Genomic DNA, 17,953 nt, shown 5'->3' with positions numbered 1-17,953 from the left:
CTGAGTTTCCCCTCCTCACCTAATCCCTTTGGCTGATTGCTCTTCTCTTTGGCTTCCTGGGTTTTACCCCTTTCTCCTGCTCTTCTGGCCTGCTACTCTGTGCTATGCCTATGCTTACCTTGCTCCCAGAGACCCGGTCCCTCTCGGGAGGGTAACAAGGGAAAGTGTTCAGTGCAGATCAGTGAGTAAGCACAAGACCGCCCGTGCTTACCTCGCTCCTGGTTACTAAGCACAAGCCCGCCTGTGCTTACCTCGCTCCCGGGGACTAAGCACAAGCCCGCCCGTGCTTACCTTGCTCCCGGAGGCCTGGTCCCTCTAGGGAGGGTAACAAGGGAAAGTGTTCAGTGTAGATCAGTGAGTAAGCACAAGCCCGCCCGTGCTTACCTTGCTCCCAGAGACCCGATCCCTCTCGGGAGGGTAAGTCAAGAAAAGTTTATTCAGGGAACGAAACTCACTTTTTTGGTTACCAGGAATGGGAGGGAAGGGGAAGGAAAATCTCGGACTACCTTGAGGGTCACATGTTGATTTGGGTGAGGGAGGAATTGTATGGAAAGAGCTTTGTGACACTGAGGAAAGGAAAGACACTGAAATGTACACAAAAGACATAGACAACAGAGGAAAATACTATCACATACACAACACTACCTTATCACTAACACCAAATACCAGAGTACGGATTAATGCATAGACAGGTGAGAAGAGCAGGTGGGGATAGTCAAACAGGAATACACACCCTAGACCAAGGATAGATTTGCCTGAAGATAACCTTACATATGCACTTGTGCTACAAAATTAGCCACATATATTACAAAAGCAACAGAAGATAGGGTGGGAATAATTTCTCATAGACAACCAAACATCTTGTAAGAGAATCACCAACCTGGGGCTCGGGACCATAGTCTCAGGGGACATCATGCTCAATTGGCACACATAGTTCATAAAAATTTTGTTCTACAACCTAATTTGGTGAGCAGCAACTGGGGTCTTAATAGCTTTCTAGAGGCCAACTAAGATGGTACTGTTGGTCTTCTCTCGTCTGGAGCAAAGAAGAGTGAAGAAGATCAAAGTCATCCGGAAACAATTAGTCCAAAGTTATAAAGGACCATGAAGACTTCAGACTCCATGACCTCAAGACCAGAAGAACTAGATGGTGCCCAGCTACCAATGCCAACTGCTCAGAAAGGGATCGAATCTGGAGATCCTGGATAGAGTGGGAAGAAAAATGTGGAACAAAATTCAAAAACACAAAAATGACCAGAATTGCTGGCCGGAGAGAGACTGGTGGAACCCCCAAGACTATGGCCCCGGATTACCTTCTGGGCCTAGAAATGGACTCACTTACATGGATTGGCTCTCAGCTCAACAGTAGAAAGACCTACGTACAGACCACCTACCCAGGTTGATGCACCCACCTACTCTAGGGAAATGCATCCCTTTGGATCAATCAACCATGAGACACCGGAGGGGTAGCACTCACGTGGAAGGAAAGCTGGACATACAGGAATGCATGGATAAGGGCACAGTGAGAGGGTGGTCACAGGGGGGAGAAGGGAGGAGAGTTTTTTATGGTTGGGGATGGTAATTGGGGCCATGAAATCAGATGTGCATGAACTGTTGAATGTAATACAAGTTTGCTTTGTAAATTTGCACAATGCAAATTAAAAAAATAAAAAAAGCCTAGTATTTGTACAATGACAGACACATATAACAATGGAACAGAATTGAAAACCCAGAAGTAAATCTATCCACTTATAGTCACCTAATCTTTGACAAAAAGTTGAAATCCATTAAATGGGGAACAGACAGTCTCTTTAACAAATGGTGCTCGCAAAACTGGATATCCATTTGCAAAAATATCAAGCAGGATCCATATATCTCACCATATACCAAAACCAACTCAAGACTGATCAAAGACCTAAATGTAAAACTCAAAACCATAAAGATAGAGACAACCATAAAGGCCCCAATACATGGCATAAATACAGTATGAAATATAACTAAAAATGCACACACAACAGAAAACAAATTAGACAACTGGGACTTACTAAACATTAAACATTTATGCATATCAAAAGACTTTGCCAAAACAGTAAAAAGAGGAACTACAGACTAGCAAAAAAAAAAAAATGGTGATAACATATAGGGCAAAGGACTAATCTCTAAAATTTGTAGTAAACTTCATTACCTCAATAACAAAAGACAGACATTTCAGCAAAGAAGACATTCAGACAGCTAACAAACACATGAAAAAATGCTCATGATCATTAACCATAAGAGAGATGCAAATCAAAATAACAATGAGATATCATCTCACCACTGCATTAATAACAAAGTTCAAAAAAACAGAAAACAATAAATGATGGTGAGGATGTGGAGAGGCTGGAACCCTCATATACTGCTAGTGGGACTGTACAATGGTGCAACTACTTTGGAAAGTGGCATGATACTTCCTTAAGAAGTTGGAAATGTAAATGATTCTGAAATCCCATTACTAGGTATATATCCTAGAGAATTAAGAACCATGACATAAAGAGATATATGCATATCTCTGTTCATCACGCCATTATTCACAATAGCAAAAGGATAGAAAAACCTAAGTGCCCATCAACAGATGAATGGATCAACAAATGATGGTATATACACACAGTGGAATACTCCAAACCAAAACCAAACTCACTGCTATAGAGTTGATTCTGACTCATAGTGACCCCCAATGGGATTCCAAGGCTGTACATCTTTATGGAAGCAGACTGCCTCATCTTTCGTCCATGGAGCAACTGGTGGGTTCAAACCATTGACCTTTTGGTTAACAGCCAAATGCCTTCACCACTGCACCACCAGTGTTTCTTAATAGAATACTAGGTTATGTTAAAGAATAATGATGAATCTGCAAAATACTTCATAACTTGGGTGAACCTAGAGGACATTATACTGAGTGAAATTAGTCAATTACAGAAGGACATAGAGTCTATGAGACCACTACTGTAAAAAGTCAAGAAAAAGTTTACAAACAGAAAGCACCATTCTTTGAAGGTTATCAGGAGTGGGAGAGCAAAGGAGGGTAAATCACTAACTACAGGGCAGACAGTATTAACTTGGGCAAAGGGAAAGGCAATATACAGTAAGTGGGAAGTGAGCGCAAAATGATCAAAGCAGAGGGACACAGGAGGAGCACAGGAGTTAAAGGCAACAAAGGTGAATACTATTACACACACAGCCATACAATAACAGTAATAATAATCATCTATGAGTGGATACGTAGATACTCAAGCTGAATAGGGTGGAAAGCTGAATGAGACTCCACTCATTAATAGATATAGGTTTGACAAGATATCTCTACATACACACTTACAGGTGTTGCAAATATATCCATGAAAATGGCAGACATACAGGGGCAAAGTTATGAAAACTTAGTCATAACCAAGCACCTTGAAGGAATGAGTTGCTGGGCTTGGAGGCTCAGGATCATAGCCTTGGGGACACTAAGGTCAATGGACATAAACATAGACCACAAAGACCACGCTCTATATCCTATTTTGGTGAGTAGTGACTGGGGTCTTAAAAGCTTATGAGCAGCTATCTAAGGAGCAACTATTGGTCTTTCCCCATCTAGAACACAGAAAAGTGAAGAAAATAAAAAATGCAATGAAGTGAGTCCAAAGGACGAACAGACCATGTGAAGAACCCCTACGTCCATGACCCTGAGACAAGAAGAACTAGATGATGCCTGGCTCCCACTGCTGACCACTCTGAAAGGGCTAACAATGGAAGATACCGCACGGAGTGGGACAAAATTGTGGAACAAAACTCTCTCTGTCTGTAGATAGATAGATAGATAGATAGATAGATAGATAGATATAAATAGATGATAGATAGATATAAATAGATGATAGATAGATAGATATAAATAGATGATAGATAGATAGATAGATAGATAGATAATCAGGCTTTTTTTGTCTGATAAAGACTGGTAGAACCCCCAAGACTATGACCCTTAGAAATCCTTCAAATGGGAAGTAAACCCTGCAGTTCAACTTTCTGCCAAAGGATAGTCAGGCCTATAACATGAACAGTTAGTAATACTAGCAAGGTATACACTCATTAGAACAAGCAATCATAAGGCATCAGAAGAGCATTTTTTACCCAGGGATGAAGCTAAGAAGGCAGGAAAGGCTAGGAAAGAGAGATGAAGGGAAATGGTAAACACAAGAGGAAATAGGAAGAGTGCTATTGCATTGTGGGGATTGCACTCAGTGTTGCAAAGCAAAATGTGTATGAACTGTTGAATGGAAAATCAATTTGCTCTATAAACTTTCACCCAAATCACAACAAAAAGAGGAAAAGAAAATGAAAACCTCTTTGTTAGCCCATCAACTTCCCCAAAATAACTTCAATTAACATTTTCAGCATATTTCCTTCCCATTTTTCTATATATTCTCCCAAAATGGAGATTATTTTGTGTATGTATAGGTGTGTTTCCTAATACATTTTAAACAAATCCTCAAAAACCCACACACCTTCTAATGAATGCCTAGGTTCCATCATACAGAATAGTCCAGGATTCCCATGAGGCTTTGCAGAATTGCACCACAAGGGGGCTCCAATCAAACTAGAAATCAAGGAACCAGAGTTTGATTTGGTAGAGAAGGCGGCACAGGGAGTGTGGGTACTCCTCCCCAGGCAGCTGGGTATAGGAAGGGTGGTCTGGCCAGGGCTCAGAGACCTGTTATTTCCCGCTGCAGCACGATATGCTGCATAGTCTAGCACCTTCCCCATGATCTGTCTCCAGTCAGCTTTCCTATCTTTGTTTCCAATTTTACAAATTGTGTGATCAATTAAACCAGTTATATTTCCCCAAAACATCCCTGACATTTTTTTAAAGTTTTAAACTCTGTGGTTTTGCTGAAACTATTCTCTCTGCTAAGACTTCCCACTACCTGCTCTAATCCCAACTATCATTCAAAGCATAACTCAAAGGTCATCTCTTCCATGAAGCCCAGACAAGATCTCTTCCTCTTGTGAAATTAACAGCAATCATTATCGTGCCAGCTGTGGCATCATGGAAATTTCCACTGAGATCTCCTGCTGCTGGGAGCATGGTTACTGACAGCTCCAACTGCTGTCCCTCTGTAGCCACCATCCATTCCCTCTAAGGCTGCTTTTCCAGGGCTGCTCCTCACAGGCCAAAGCAAGATGGTGCTACTAGTGTTAGCATGTTTCCAAGGTGGTAAATCTTTATGGAAGTACATTGCCCAGTCTTCCTTCCACGGAGGCTGGTGGGTTTAAACTGCCAACCTTCTGGTTAGCAGTCAAATGCCTCAGGCACTATGCCACCAGAGCTTATAGACAGGGCTCCTCTAATCAGTAACTCTGCCTAGAGGACTCCATATTGGCCTGGCTGAAACCTTTTTAAAACTGCACTGCAGTCTGAAACACTTCTTGCCCGATTCTCCTTCCTTTCCCCCTCTCCTTTACTGTAGTGCCTAAGGCATTTGACTGCTAACCAGACGGTTGGCAGTTCAAACCCACCAGCGACTCTGTGGAAGGAAGACTGGGCAATCTACTTCCCTAAAGATTTACCGCCTGGGAAAACCAAAGGGGGTTGCTATGAGCCAGAACCGACTGGAGGCAGTGAGTTTGGGTTTTATTTTATATACCGATACAGGAGTCCCTGGGTTGTAGCCCTTGGCTACTCCCTGAAAGGCTGGCAGGTAGAATCTTCCCAGAGGCAACCCAGAGCAAAGTCGTGGTGATCTGCTTCTGAAAGCCCACAGCCGTTAAAAACGCTGTCGTCGGGTGTAGTTCTCCCCTGACACACATGGGTCACTGTGAATGGGAATTGACTCAACAGTAACTGGTTTTTTTTTTTGTTGTTGTTGTTGTTATTATATACTGATATAAAGTATCAACAAAGCCAACAGGGAAGGGGAGCTCACTGCACTTGTTTGAGAGGTCTGTGAGAGATAGTGCTGTTTGTTCTTAGAGCACTCAGCACTCTGTGGGACTCATAGCACCAACTCCCATACATCACACCTTACTATTTGTGTGTATGAAGGCAGGCACCACACTAAGTAACTTTGCTATCTCATGTAATTGGTATAGAAACCCTGGAAGTAGGCAGACGTACTTCCTCATTTTATAGAAGAAAGTGAGGCACAGAGAAGTTAAGCAGCTTGCCCAAGGTCACACAGCTCAGAGGTGGCGGAATCAAGATGTGAGCACCCATGCTCCTAACCTTTCTGTTGTACTACAGCAGGTACCCAATAATTATTTGTTGAATGAAAAGTATGGTCAGCCAGCTGGAAGAACCCCGATCTGCTAACAATGTCTTTGCCAGTGCAGAAGTCCTTTGTATTATGTCCCTGAGGGACTGGCATTCAAACTGAGTTTGAGGGAAGATGGAGTTGTATCAATGTTGTCCAACAGAACTTTCTATGGGGATGGAAATGTTCTATATCTGCATGCTTCTATCTTTGCATGGCCCCATGATGTTACAGAGATTTCAAATGTGGCTACTACAACTAAGGGGCTGAAGTTTTAATTTTATTCAATTTTAAATTAATAGACCCAAAGGGCTAGTAGCTACAATATCAATCAAAATAGTTCTAGGATATTCTGTGACCATTTCATTTTAACCTGGTCCCATTTCTCTGGCATTTCATTGAGTCTCCTTTAAATTATTAAGCTAATGGATTCACTGTGCAGTCTACAGGAAATGGCCTAAAAGGAGCAACGAATCAAATCACGACACACAAATTCAATACGCTGGACCCAGTCACCAAGGAGCTCAGGTGGCATAGTGCCTAAGGCATTTGGCTGCTAACCAGAAGGTTGGTGGTTCAAACCCACCAGCCACTCCGTGGAAGGAAGATGGAGCAATCTACTTTCATAAAGATTTACCATCTCAGAAACACAACAGGGGTCATTATGAGTCAGGATCAACTCAGTGGCAGTGGGTTCGGTGTGGTTTTTAGTTTTGGACCCAGTCACCAAACCAGGGATGGTGCCACTTGAAGGAACAGATTTGTAATCCTAATCCGAGAGGTAAAGATATTTCTTCTGGCCTGAGAGTGGTTCCCCGCTTCTCTTACGGCCTAACCTTCCAGAACTGGCTTTATCTTCCTTGGTGCAAGGCTGTGAAAGGATGAGAGACAAAAGGCCAAGGAAAAGGCACATAATTTTCTTTGAAGTGTGAAGTTTGAATGCCAAGGGATAACAGCTATTGGGAATCTGGGGATTCGATTAGATTTTTTAAAACTTCACATCATACAAACAAAACAAAGGCAAAACAGAACACTATAGAAAGAAAGAGAGGGCAAGAATATTTTTTCCACATGAAGACAAAGGAATTTGCATCTTTACCTGTTCAGCAAGATTTTGGGATTTTTCCCCCTGAACTGCCAGCTCTGGGTTTATATAACCGTTTGTCACTTTCTCGATAGAACCATGCTCATGCATTTTGACTGATGGCAGCAGAGGGTCCTGGGGGCTTTGCTGTGGGAGAACATCCTCTGCCACATCTCTGAGTGGGGCTTCAGGGATACTGCACAAGTGAATAACAACACACAACGTGAGCACCAAGGCTGAGAAGAAGAACATGACCTGAAATTCTGTGCCCAGCACTCTTCCCAGTTCCAGGTGGGCCCAGTCGATGGCACCCAGAAGGTAGCCCAGCGCACCTCCAAAACCTGGAAAATAAGAAAGAGCTACATTAACATTTGCAGCAAACCGTTTTCCTCTTCCGTTGTGCACGGTGCCTCCCCTTCGGTGGAAAAGCCCATGGAGGACCAGAGAGGCAGTCTGGTTGCCATGGGACAGGTAACACAGTAAGAGGCTAAGAGACCTGGCCCTGCACAGCTTGGCTTCAAGTCCTGCTCTAGTATTTGCTTGCTGTGACCTTAGGCTTCCTCGTTTGATTATAAAATGGGATGGTGGTGAAAGAGTAAAGGAGCGCTGGGGGGCGCAGTGCCTAAGACACTTGACTGCTAGCCAGAAGGTTGGCAGGTCATACCCACCAGCTGCTCCTCAGAAGGAAGATGGGGCAATCTACTTCTGTAAATATTTGCTGCCTCAGAAACCCAGTGGGGGTCGCTATGAGTTGGGTGAAAGAGTGCACTGATAGTAGGCTCGTGATTTGAAAATGGACAATACTCAGAACAGCACAAGATACATAGTGAAAAAAAAAAAAAACCTTGTAATGGAGTCACTTCCGACTCATGGATGGCAGGCAACCCCATGTGTTACAGTGGAACTGTCCCATAGGTTTCCTTGGCTGTAATCTTTATGGAAGCAGATCTCCAGGCTTTTCATTCGCAGTGCCACTGGGTGGGTTCAGACCATCAACACTGGGGTTAATAGTCAGGGGCAAACCATTTGCACTACTCAGGGAGCTAAGACACACAGTGAATGCTTAGTAAACACTGCCAATCTGTAATACTGTGGCATTTCCAAACTACAGTCTCTTCAACGCTTTTCAATTAAGTTCCTGACCCGAAAGGGCCCCCAAGAAAACTAATTTCTGACAACTCTGACAGCAATAAGATAAAGTGATTTGTATTGTTGTTTGTTGACTAAGAGGCTTCCCAGGAAAATGCAAGCTTGCAAACATCAAATAGCCTGGGAATCTGTCTACTTCCCTCTGTTAGAAGCTTAAGGTACTTGTTCCCAGCCCAAAAAGACAAACAAAAAGACCAAAAACACTGCCGTCAAGTTGGATCCAACTCATAGCAACCCCTCCTTGGGTTTCCGAGGCAGTATCTCTACAGAAATAGATTGCCCAATCTTCCTTCGGAGGAGTGGTAGCTGGTGGGTTTGAACCGCCAGCCTTCTGGTTAGCAGTCAACTGCCTTAGGCACTACACCACCAGAGCTCCTTCCCAGCTGATAGCCAGAGAGACAGAAAAAAAAAAAATAAATAAGAACAAAAGTTTAAACATAAATTGTTTTAAAATCCTATTATCACCTCACAAGACTCCTATCTGAAGCATATCTGGTGCTTGTTTTATCTGCTTATGTTTAAGCATGGTGTGACTTCAGGGACATCAAGTAAGGGTTTCTCAAAATTGGTACCAATACATGAAATCCCACTCTTTAGTGAGTCATTCTTTGGATTCCTGTGATTAAATGCAAGTCTTCCGGGTATGGACATTACTCTAGTCAATGTCAAAGTACCAAGTGCTGCTAAGATGTTCCTCATGGTGCGAGGCATCAGTGACTCCTTCTGCAAACAGCAGGCTGAAACGGGGCCAAGCCACAGTGGGAGGATACTAGTGAAGACAGGAGCTAGAGGCTAAACACAGCTTCTACCTACGCCACAGCTTGGTAGGGCTGATCGTTCATCAAACACCTTTCAATGCCAGCCTCCTAGCATACATTACCAAACACAAATATCTCCCTGGACACACCATCAGCCTTTTATTTATATTTATTTATTTGGTCTTATGAGTGAAGTGTCCATTTTATTTCCCAGATAAAGATATAATCACCACAAACCGGAGAATCACGAAAGAGAAAAGAACTTAAAGAATTCTTTCTCTCTAACCCTAAGCCAAAGGCCATGGTGGTTCAATGGGAGCTCGATTCCTGGCCAATGCACCACGTGTCTGTCAGTGGCGCTTTGCATATTGCTAAAACGTAGAACAGGTTTCAGTGGAGCTTCCAGACTATGATAAGCTAGGAAGAAAGGCCTGGCAACCTACTTCTGAAAAACAGCCAATAAAAACACCCCTATGGATCACAACTACTGATCTGTAACTTGTTATGGAATGGCAAAGGACCATGGAGGCTGAGCATAAGGAAAGCCAACCAGAATGACACATATACTCCGGTCAAAGACAGAAGACACAAGCAGATCTGATACTTCCTTATACGCAGTATGCCTCCAGAGCTCCCTTATAAAGTACATTTTCTGTTAAAATAAAGTGAGATGGAATGTTTACAATATTAACCACTATTTCCAAAATCCCCCTGCCCCCGGTATTTCCTGCTGGTCCATTCCTTCATATCCAAGTTGGACCAGGATGCCTCATTGCTTCAGGGACAGGATGTGATAGAAGACAGCAGAAAAACAAGAATGCTTGTCTTTGCCTTTGAGTTTCAAAAGCCTGTAGGCTCAATGAGGAGGGGAAGGGACTCATGGCACAGAGAGAAGATTCAGTAGAAAACAAGGCTTCCCAGGCTAGACATGACTTTCTCAAACTGGAGGTGAGGGAGGGCTGCGATGTTCATGACGGGTGCAAAGATACTGGTGAACCTCTAAGGCAGGGGTGGTCTTTTATTATTATTATTATTATTATTATTATTGTGATTTGGGTGAAAGTTTACAGAGCAAATTTACTTTCTATACAGTAGTTCACATACACTTTGTCTAATGACATTGACCACAATTTACCACAATGCAATAGCTCCCTTCCCACTTCCTCCCCATAGTTACCTCTTCCCTGTGTCCTTCCCTCCATGTACTTCTGCCCCCTGAGCTGTCTCCTTGTGCATAAACAGCCCTTCTTTCTCCATGATTGTTCTCTCCAAGGAGTGTATCTACCTCAGGTAAATCTTCACCTCACATGCCTGTCTTTTGTTTGGCTTGAAGCTACAGGAGAGGGTTCAATTCTAGACCTAAAGGGCAGTTAGGGGCCATAGTCTCAGTGGTTCCATCAGGCTCTATCAGACCAGCGAAACTGGTCCTTTTTTTTTTTTCTTCAAATGACTTTGAGTTTTGTTCCACCTTGTCCTCCCACTTCATCCAGGATCTCCTACACAGATCCCCCTCCAAGTGGTTGACAGTGGTAGCCAGGCACCATCTAGTTCTTCTGGTCTCATAGTCATATAGGCTCTGGATCGCATGGTGTACCAGTCGCTAGGACTAATTGTTTCCATTAATCTTTGGTTTTCTTCATTCTTCTTTGCTCTGGACAAGAAGAGACAGACACATCACTGCATCTAGATGGCAGCTTGCAAGCTTTTAAGATCCCAGTTGCTACTCGCCAAAGTAGGAGGTGGAACAATGTTTTGTGTAGGATGTTATGCTAATTGAGCTTGATGTCCTCTGCAACTATGGTCCCGAGCCCACAGGTTCAACTGCTCACTCCCTTTGGGTAGTTGGCTGTGACCAAGAAGTGACTACAACCTTGTCCCTCGTCAACTCTACTATACCCCTGGGAGTTCTTACAGAACATACAAATACACTTGTAGGACCATTGTCTGCCAACCCCATACATGGTTTTGGGTACACTCCCTGATACACAGACATACCTAATAGTTCAGCCTGTCCACCCATCTATCTACTCATATACTAAGGTAGGGGTGGTCTTGCTCCCAGCTCCTTGGTTCTAGCTGGGGTTTGAGTATGGGAGGTAGGGAGCAGACCACCCCAGAAAGCTTGTGGGATTCAAGAGCAGAGGAGAGATACTGGTGCCTCATTTCCTGGGGAGACTCCAGAGAGGGAGCAAGCCTTCAAGGAAGAAAGGGCTGTGTGGTGGGTTGATACAGATGAGCTTATTGTGGCCAGGTTTATTCTAAGTGCTGACACTTACTGAAGCATCCAATCCTCCTAACAACTCTGTGAGGAAAGTACAAGTTTCATCTCTATTTTAGAGACAAGGAAATCAAAGCATGGAGAGATTGGGGTCTACAGAGTTCACGTCACACTGACATGGCGAGGGGAAAGAGAACAGCTGCGAGGGAGAAAAAGAACCTTGTGGTCCTGAAGGGGCTTTGCAGAAAGGAAGGAGACCTGGCTCAGTTGTGACCAGCTCAACCCGACCAATGAGATCATGAGCATCTCAGTAAACACCAGTATGAACCAAAACCAAGCCAGTTGTCACTGAGTCAACTACAGCTCATAGAGATCCTCTGTGCATCAGAGTAGAACTACTTCCACAAAGTTTGCAATGGCTGTGTCCTTCGGAAACAGATCACCACGCCTTTCTTCTGAGGCATGCTGAGTGTATTTGAACCAGTGTCTCAGTTAGTAGTTGAGTGCTTAGCCATTAACCCAGGGACTCCCCATTATGAGCCCACTAAATTAACCCAGGGACTCCTCAGTATGAACAGATGACACTAGAAAGCAAATGCAGTCTCACTTCCACAGCCTTCACACTATAAGTCCACCAGAACTGAGGCAACCCTTGAGGAAAGAGGTAGCAGATCATTCCAAATTGACTAAGTTTTCACCATGGTGGGGCAGTTGGTTCAAAACAGAAGTTAAACGAAGTTTGCGATTTGGAGTTTACATTCATGTTAGACATAAAAATTTGCCCAATGTTTTCATCTCTGAGTATAAGCTATATCATGATAAGCTGGAAAATTTGCAGTAAAGCAAATGCCAAAATCATATTCTCTCCACATTGAATAAATGGATGCAGAGACCTGGTGGAGTGTGTTCCCAGAGACAGCTAGATTACAATGCATGGAGACTGCAATGTGTGTCCCTGCTGAAAGCTGCTAATGTACTAAAGGGTTCAGTGCACAAATGGCTCACCCAGAACATTTATCCTAATTATTCCATAATTGTCTGAAAGCACCTTTTATAATTTGAGCATATTAATGACTATTGTTCCCCTAACCTTCCTTTTTCTGACACAACTCACAAAAATCTCATCCTTGTTTCTTGTTTTTTGCTTAAGTCATTAGAAATGACTGCAAAAATAAGTCATTAATTGGCCTGGTCCTGCAGCCATTTGTGGCTGCTGTTGTTGTTATGTGCGGACCCGACTCATAGCGACCCCTCCTTGGGTTTCTGAGGGAAGCAGATTGCCCAACCTTCCTTCTGAGGAGTGGCTGGTGGGTTTGAACTGCCAGTCTTCTGGTTAGCAGTCAAATGCCTTAGGCACTACACCACCAGAGCTCCCTCCATTTGTGGCTACCTTGCATTTTTGATAAATCTGCAGAACTAATATTTTTACTTTGGGTTGTAATAGCTCACTGCACTGTAAGGCAGATTGTTGAGTGTTTTTGCAAAATGCTTAAATGTTTCATAGTGGTAACCAAGCAGCACAGATTCCATATGCTACAGTAAATATGCTCAGGAGTAGGAATCGTGAATAGAGCCAGACAGCCCTGTGTCAGCATCATCTTGCTTTAGCTGTTGCACAGTGACCAGTGCCAATCAGACTTTGCCAAAGGAACCCATACACATGTGGGATTCAGCACTCATATAAGGGAAATTAGCACCCATGGAACCACCCTTGGCCAATGGAGTCTGGAGCCCATGGTCTAATCTTACTCCCATCATCCCCCAGAAGGTGTTTACAGAGTTCACATCAAACTTACATGGAGACTAGAAGACGACTTCTGAGATGCATTTCATAAGATGTCTCAAAAGGTCCTGCTGAGATGGAGGGTAGCCACCAAGAGCAAATGTCAACTCTGTAAAGCTTCTTATGTTAATTTCCCCTGTTCCACTCCACCATTTCCTCTTGCTGTCTGGAATCCCTTCCCAAGTAAATGCTCTGCATGCAAATCTCTTTTGAGCTCAGCTTTTAGGAAAATCCAGACTGGTATGAACCATGCTGTTGGTTGGTTGGTGATTGGTTGGTGGATTTTTGCCCCTGGCCTACCTCTAATCAGCTGTGTGACCCTGGGTTAGTCACTTCACTTCTCAGCAACACAGCTGTCTCATAAGTAAAATGAGTGTGGTAAAATATTTATTCCACAAATATCTACTGAGCACTTTCCATATCCAGGCGCTATTCTAAGTACAAGGTACCCTGGTGGCCCACAGGTTAAGTGCTCAGCTGCCAACTGAAAGCTCAGTGGCTTGAACCCACCTAGAGGCTCTGTGGAAGACCTAGCAATCTGTCTCCATAAAGATTACAGCCTAGATAACCCTATAGGGACGTTCTACTCTGTCCTATATGGTTGCTGTGAGTAGAAATTGACTCGATAGCACACCAAGATAACAAAACTGTGTATATTCACAGAAAAGTGTGAAGAAATGATGCTGTTGTTAGGTGCCTTCAAGTCAGCTGACTCAAGGGGACCCTATTAGTGCAGAGTAGAACTGCTCTCTATGGTTTTCAAGGCTGCGACTTTTTGGAGGCAGAGTGCCAGTCCTTTCTTCCAAGCACCTCTGGATGGGTCCCAACAATTTGTGCCACCCAGGGCCATTATTACCCAAATATTCATTATGTAAATCCCTAACCAGGGAATTGAAGGTCACTAATGAACTGACAGGAGCCCTGGTGGCCCAATGGTTAAGCACTTGGCTGCTAATAGAAAGATCAGCAGTTCGAAGCCACCAGCACTCTCCAGGAGAAAGATTTGTCAGTTGGTTTCCGTAAAGATTGTTGTCATGTCCCACTGAGTTGGTTCTGACTCACAGTGATCCTCTGGACAACAGAAGGAAACTCCACCCACGCCTGTGCCATCATCACATTCGTTGTTACATTTGAACCCACTGTTGCAGCCACTGTGTCGATCCATCTCATTGAGGGTCTTTCTCTTTTTCGCTGACCCTCCACTTTACCAAGCATGACGTTCTTCTCCAGGAACTGTCCTCTCCTGATAACTTGGCCAAAGTAACTGAGACAAAGGCTCACCATCCTTGCTTTTAAGGAACTTTCTGGCTGTACTTCTTCCAAGACAGATTTGTTCATTCTTCTGGAAGTCCAGGGTATTTGTAATAATCTTCACCAACACCATAACTGAAAGGCATCAATTCTTCTTTGGTCTTCGTTAGTCATTGTCTAGCTTTTGCAAGATTACAGCCCATGCAAACCTATGGGGAATTCTACTCTGTCACATGGTGTTACTACAAGTCTTCCACATCCACAATTCTTTGAGAGTTGCACTGACCACATCTGAATGGAAAGGGAATAACACTGTCAAGACAGCAAGTGTCTTACCCTTGGTTACCTCCAGCACCTACAAAGCAGAATTTCCTTTATCCTTGGTTTCTGGGCTGGCCACGGCCTCTCAGATCTGCCCAAGTAGGGAGATATGAAAGTTCACCATAAGTAGCAACTTCAAATGGAGTCCCATTGATGAAACGAAATCATGATCCAGACTGAGAAAATCTATGATTTTTCACGGACCATATGAGAGAAGATTAAAGTGGCCTTGAACATGAAAAGAGATTCCTTCCCTCTGTGTAAATAGTTTGGCCAAAGGGGTCTATGTCTCAACTTTACTGAATTAGTTCACATCCCCTCCCAGCTGTGGATGGCGGTTCAAACCCACCAGCCACTCTTCAGAAGGAAGGTTGGGCAATCTACTTCCACAGAGATACCTCCTCGGAAACCCAAGGAAGAGTCGCTATGAGTTGGATCTGACTCGAAGGCAGTGAGTTTTTGGTTTGGTTTTGGCAAGTCACTGAGCAAGGGAGTGCCCTGGTCAGAGTTGTCTTTTAAGAATATGAATCTGGAAGGCATACGTTGGTTCAATTGGAATGGGAAGAAACTAGACACTGGAAGAATTAAGGGACAGCCATGAAACCTCAGACATGATGTAGTGAGGGCCTGAATCAGGGTAATATCAACATATATGTGCACTAATGATTGTCTTCTGAGAACATACCATATGCTAATATGAACAGAAAATCTCAAAATGGATATATTTTCTCAAACTGATAGAAGCATTATCATGTATCAGCCTTACAAAAGTTTCCAAAACCCAGAATTTAATAAACCTATCCTCCTAATGTCAAGACAAGCAAAGCAGAGGTAGTTTGTTCAGCCTAATAGTGTGCTAAGCTGTGAAGTGGTGGGCACGTTGCCCAAAGTCCTGTAGAGTGATAAAACTTGCAATATGTCAGGTTCAAGATTCAAAACTCTCCCGTGACCTCACTGGAACTAATTTAAGCAAATCATGTTAAAGTAAAAGGAATCATGGAATCCATTAAGAAAATGAAGTTTGGCCCCTAGCTGCCCTTCAGGTCTGGAATTGAACCCACTCCTATGGCTTTTAGCCAAACAAAACACAAGCATATGAGCTGAACATTTACATTGTTTGTTGTTGTTACCTGCCGTTTAGGGGACCCGACTCAACATTTACATTAGGTAGATACATTCCTTGGAGAGATCAATCATGAGAGAATAGAAGGGCTGTGTATGCACAGGGAGATGGCTCAGGGGGCAGGAGTGCATGGAGGGAAGGACACAGGGAAGAGGTAACTATGAGGAGGAAGAGGAGGGGAGCTGTTGCATTGTGGGAAATTGCAGTCAATGTCATGAGACAAAGTGTACGTGAACTGCTGCTGTATGGAAGATGAATTTGCTCTATGACCTGTCACCCAAATCACAATAAAAATTTTTAAAAAAGAAAACAAAGTTTTAATTCCTATTCTGGGGCCTGCTAGCGAGTTACTGAATTAGTTCACATCCCCTCCAAGCTGTGGGTGTTAGATGAATGTTTAACCACTGGCTCTTCATGGGGTTAAAAAAAAAAAAAGCACTTGCCACTTTCTGTAGTGTAAATACTCCCACCACGGACAATTTCAAGACACTAACGTGATGTCAACCTACTCACCAAATTCCTAAAAACTTAGTAATTGATTCTCACAAGCTAATTAGTATGAGCTAGCCTCTAATACACCACTGCCTCTAAGGCTTAGCTTTCAAGTCTAAAAAATGGGAATCACTTCACCTCCTCAAGACCTTGTTAGGATTGAACAGTTACTGAGAACACTATCAAGCAGTTCTACTCTGATACACATCAAGCTGTCATGGCTCAGAATTGACTCAACGACCACTGGTTGGTTTGCTTTTCAAAAATCTACTTACCCATCCAAAACCAAAAACCAAACCCATTGCCATCAAGTCGATTCTGACTCATAGTGACCCCCAGTGGTTTTCTGAGGCAGTATCTCTATGGAAGTGGATTGCCAGGTCTTCCTTCTGCGGAGTGGTTGGTGGGTTTGAACCACCAACCTTCTAGTTAGCAGCCAAATGCCATCATTATCTATCATTGTCTACCATCCATCCATCCATCTGTCCAACTATCTATTTTTGTAGTAACTGGTGTTCTATGTATGCACACTGAAAATCAATTAGTAGCACTGTTCTAAATGGTACTGCAACCAAAGGAGGCCAGCAACAGCCCCAAGAAATCAGGAGAGCCCTGGTGTTGTCCTCCTGACATGGTCTTCTTCAAGGCAGGAGATTTAGAAGATACCAACTCTTTATGTAACTAAGGTATCTCTAAGGCAGAATGTTTTGTTTCTGTCTTTGAGTGTGGTTCTTAGGACACCTGTTACAGAATCACCAGAGATCCTCATTAAAAATGCTAATTTCCAGGCCCCACCTGTGCCCCACAGAACCAGAATAACTGGAGGAGGGGTCCAGGAAATTGCACTTTTAACAAGTTCCTAGTGTCATATAGATGCTGCATTACTGTTTTAGGCCCACAGCTCTAAAACAAAAAGTAAAGTTCACAAGGCCTCTTTTCATTTCAGTTGTAAATGTTTCCATAAATTTTTTTTTTTTTTTTTTTTAGAAAACTCTATGTGAACTTCCTTTGCAAGAACGCTCAGCCCCAGATCACAAGCTGACTTTATTCAAGAAATGCACTGGAGACAGCCCACGTGAGGGTGGCAATCCATCAATTGATCCATTCATTCGGAAAAACTCACTGACTCACTGAACGTCATTGGACGGCTTCTACAGAAGTGCCTTCCTGTCTAGGGCACTGAAGGAGAGACTTTCTGGAACATTCCTTACCTGTGAAGAGGGCATGGTAGTGAAGGCCCCTTTCCTTGTCCTGGTGGGAACACACATCAAATAAGTAGGCTTTGATGGGCCCATCGATGAAGTCAGCAGCAAAATCAAAGAGAACCACACCCATCATGGTGATACTTATGGCCCAAATCACCTTCCTCCTTGGGTCAGCAATCAAAGCTAAGAGAGAAATCAACATTAGTCCCCTAAATCCTCCCTTAAAGTGGTGTGCATTTCATAACCGTTGGCCGTCAAACTTATCTCCCTTTGCTTTCCTTAGTTCTGTTTTGTTTGCCCAAACAA

General features: G+C 43.4%; 1 protein-coding gene across 1 annotated transcript in view; it reads right to left on the bottom strand.

The window, feature by feature from the left end:
• The window catches only part of SLC45A2 (solute carrier family 45 member 2), a 57,440-nt gene that overhangs the window by 36,415 nt on the left and 3,072 nt on the right, over window positions 1-17,953 (bottom strand). Inside the window, exons 2-3 of the mRNA XM_007956558.2 lie at window positions 17,654-17,830; window positions 7,363-7,688 (exon numbers count right to left, since the gene is read on the bottom strand). Coding sequence (XP_007954749.1) covers window positions 7,363-7,688; window positions 17,654-17,830 — 503 coding nt within the window. The remainder of the gene's footprint in view (window positions 1-7,362; window positions 7,689-17,653; window positions 17,831-17,953) is intronic.

The sequence above is a fragment of the Orycteropus afer genome, unplaced genomic scaffold, assembly GCF_000298275.1.
Source record: "Orycteropus afer afer isolate SDZICR_OR568_19922 unplaced genomic scaffold, OryAfe1.0 scaffold00635, whole genome shotgun sequence".
Classification (NCBI taxonomy): domain Eukaryota; kingdom Metazoa; phylum Chordata; class Mammalia; order Tubulidentata; family Orycteropodidae; genus Orycteropus; species Orycteropus afer.
This window is presented reverse-complemented; position numbering and strand designations above follow the sequence as displayed.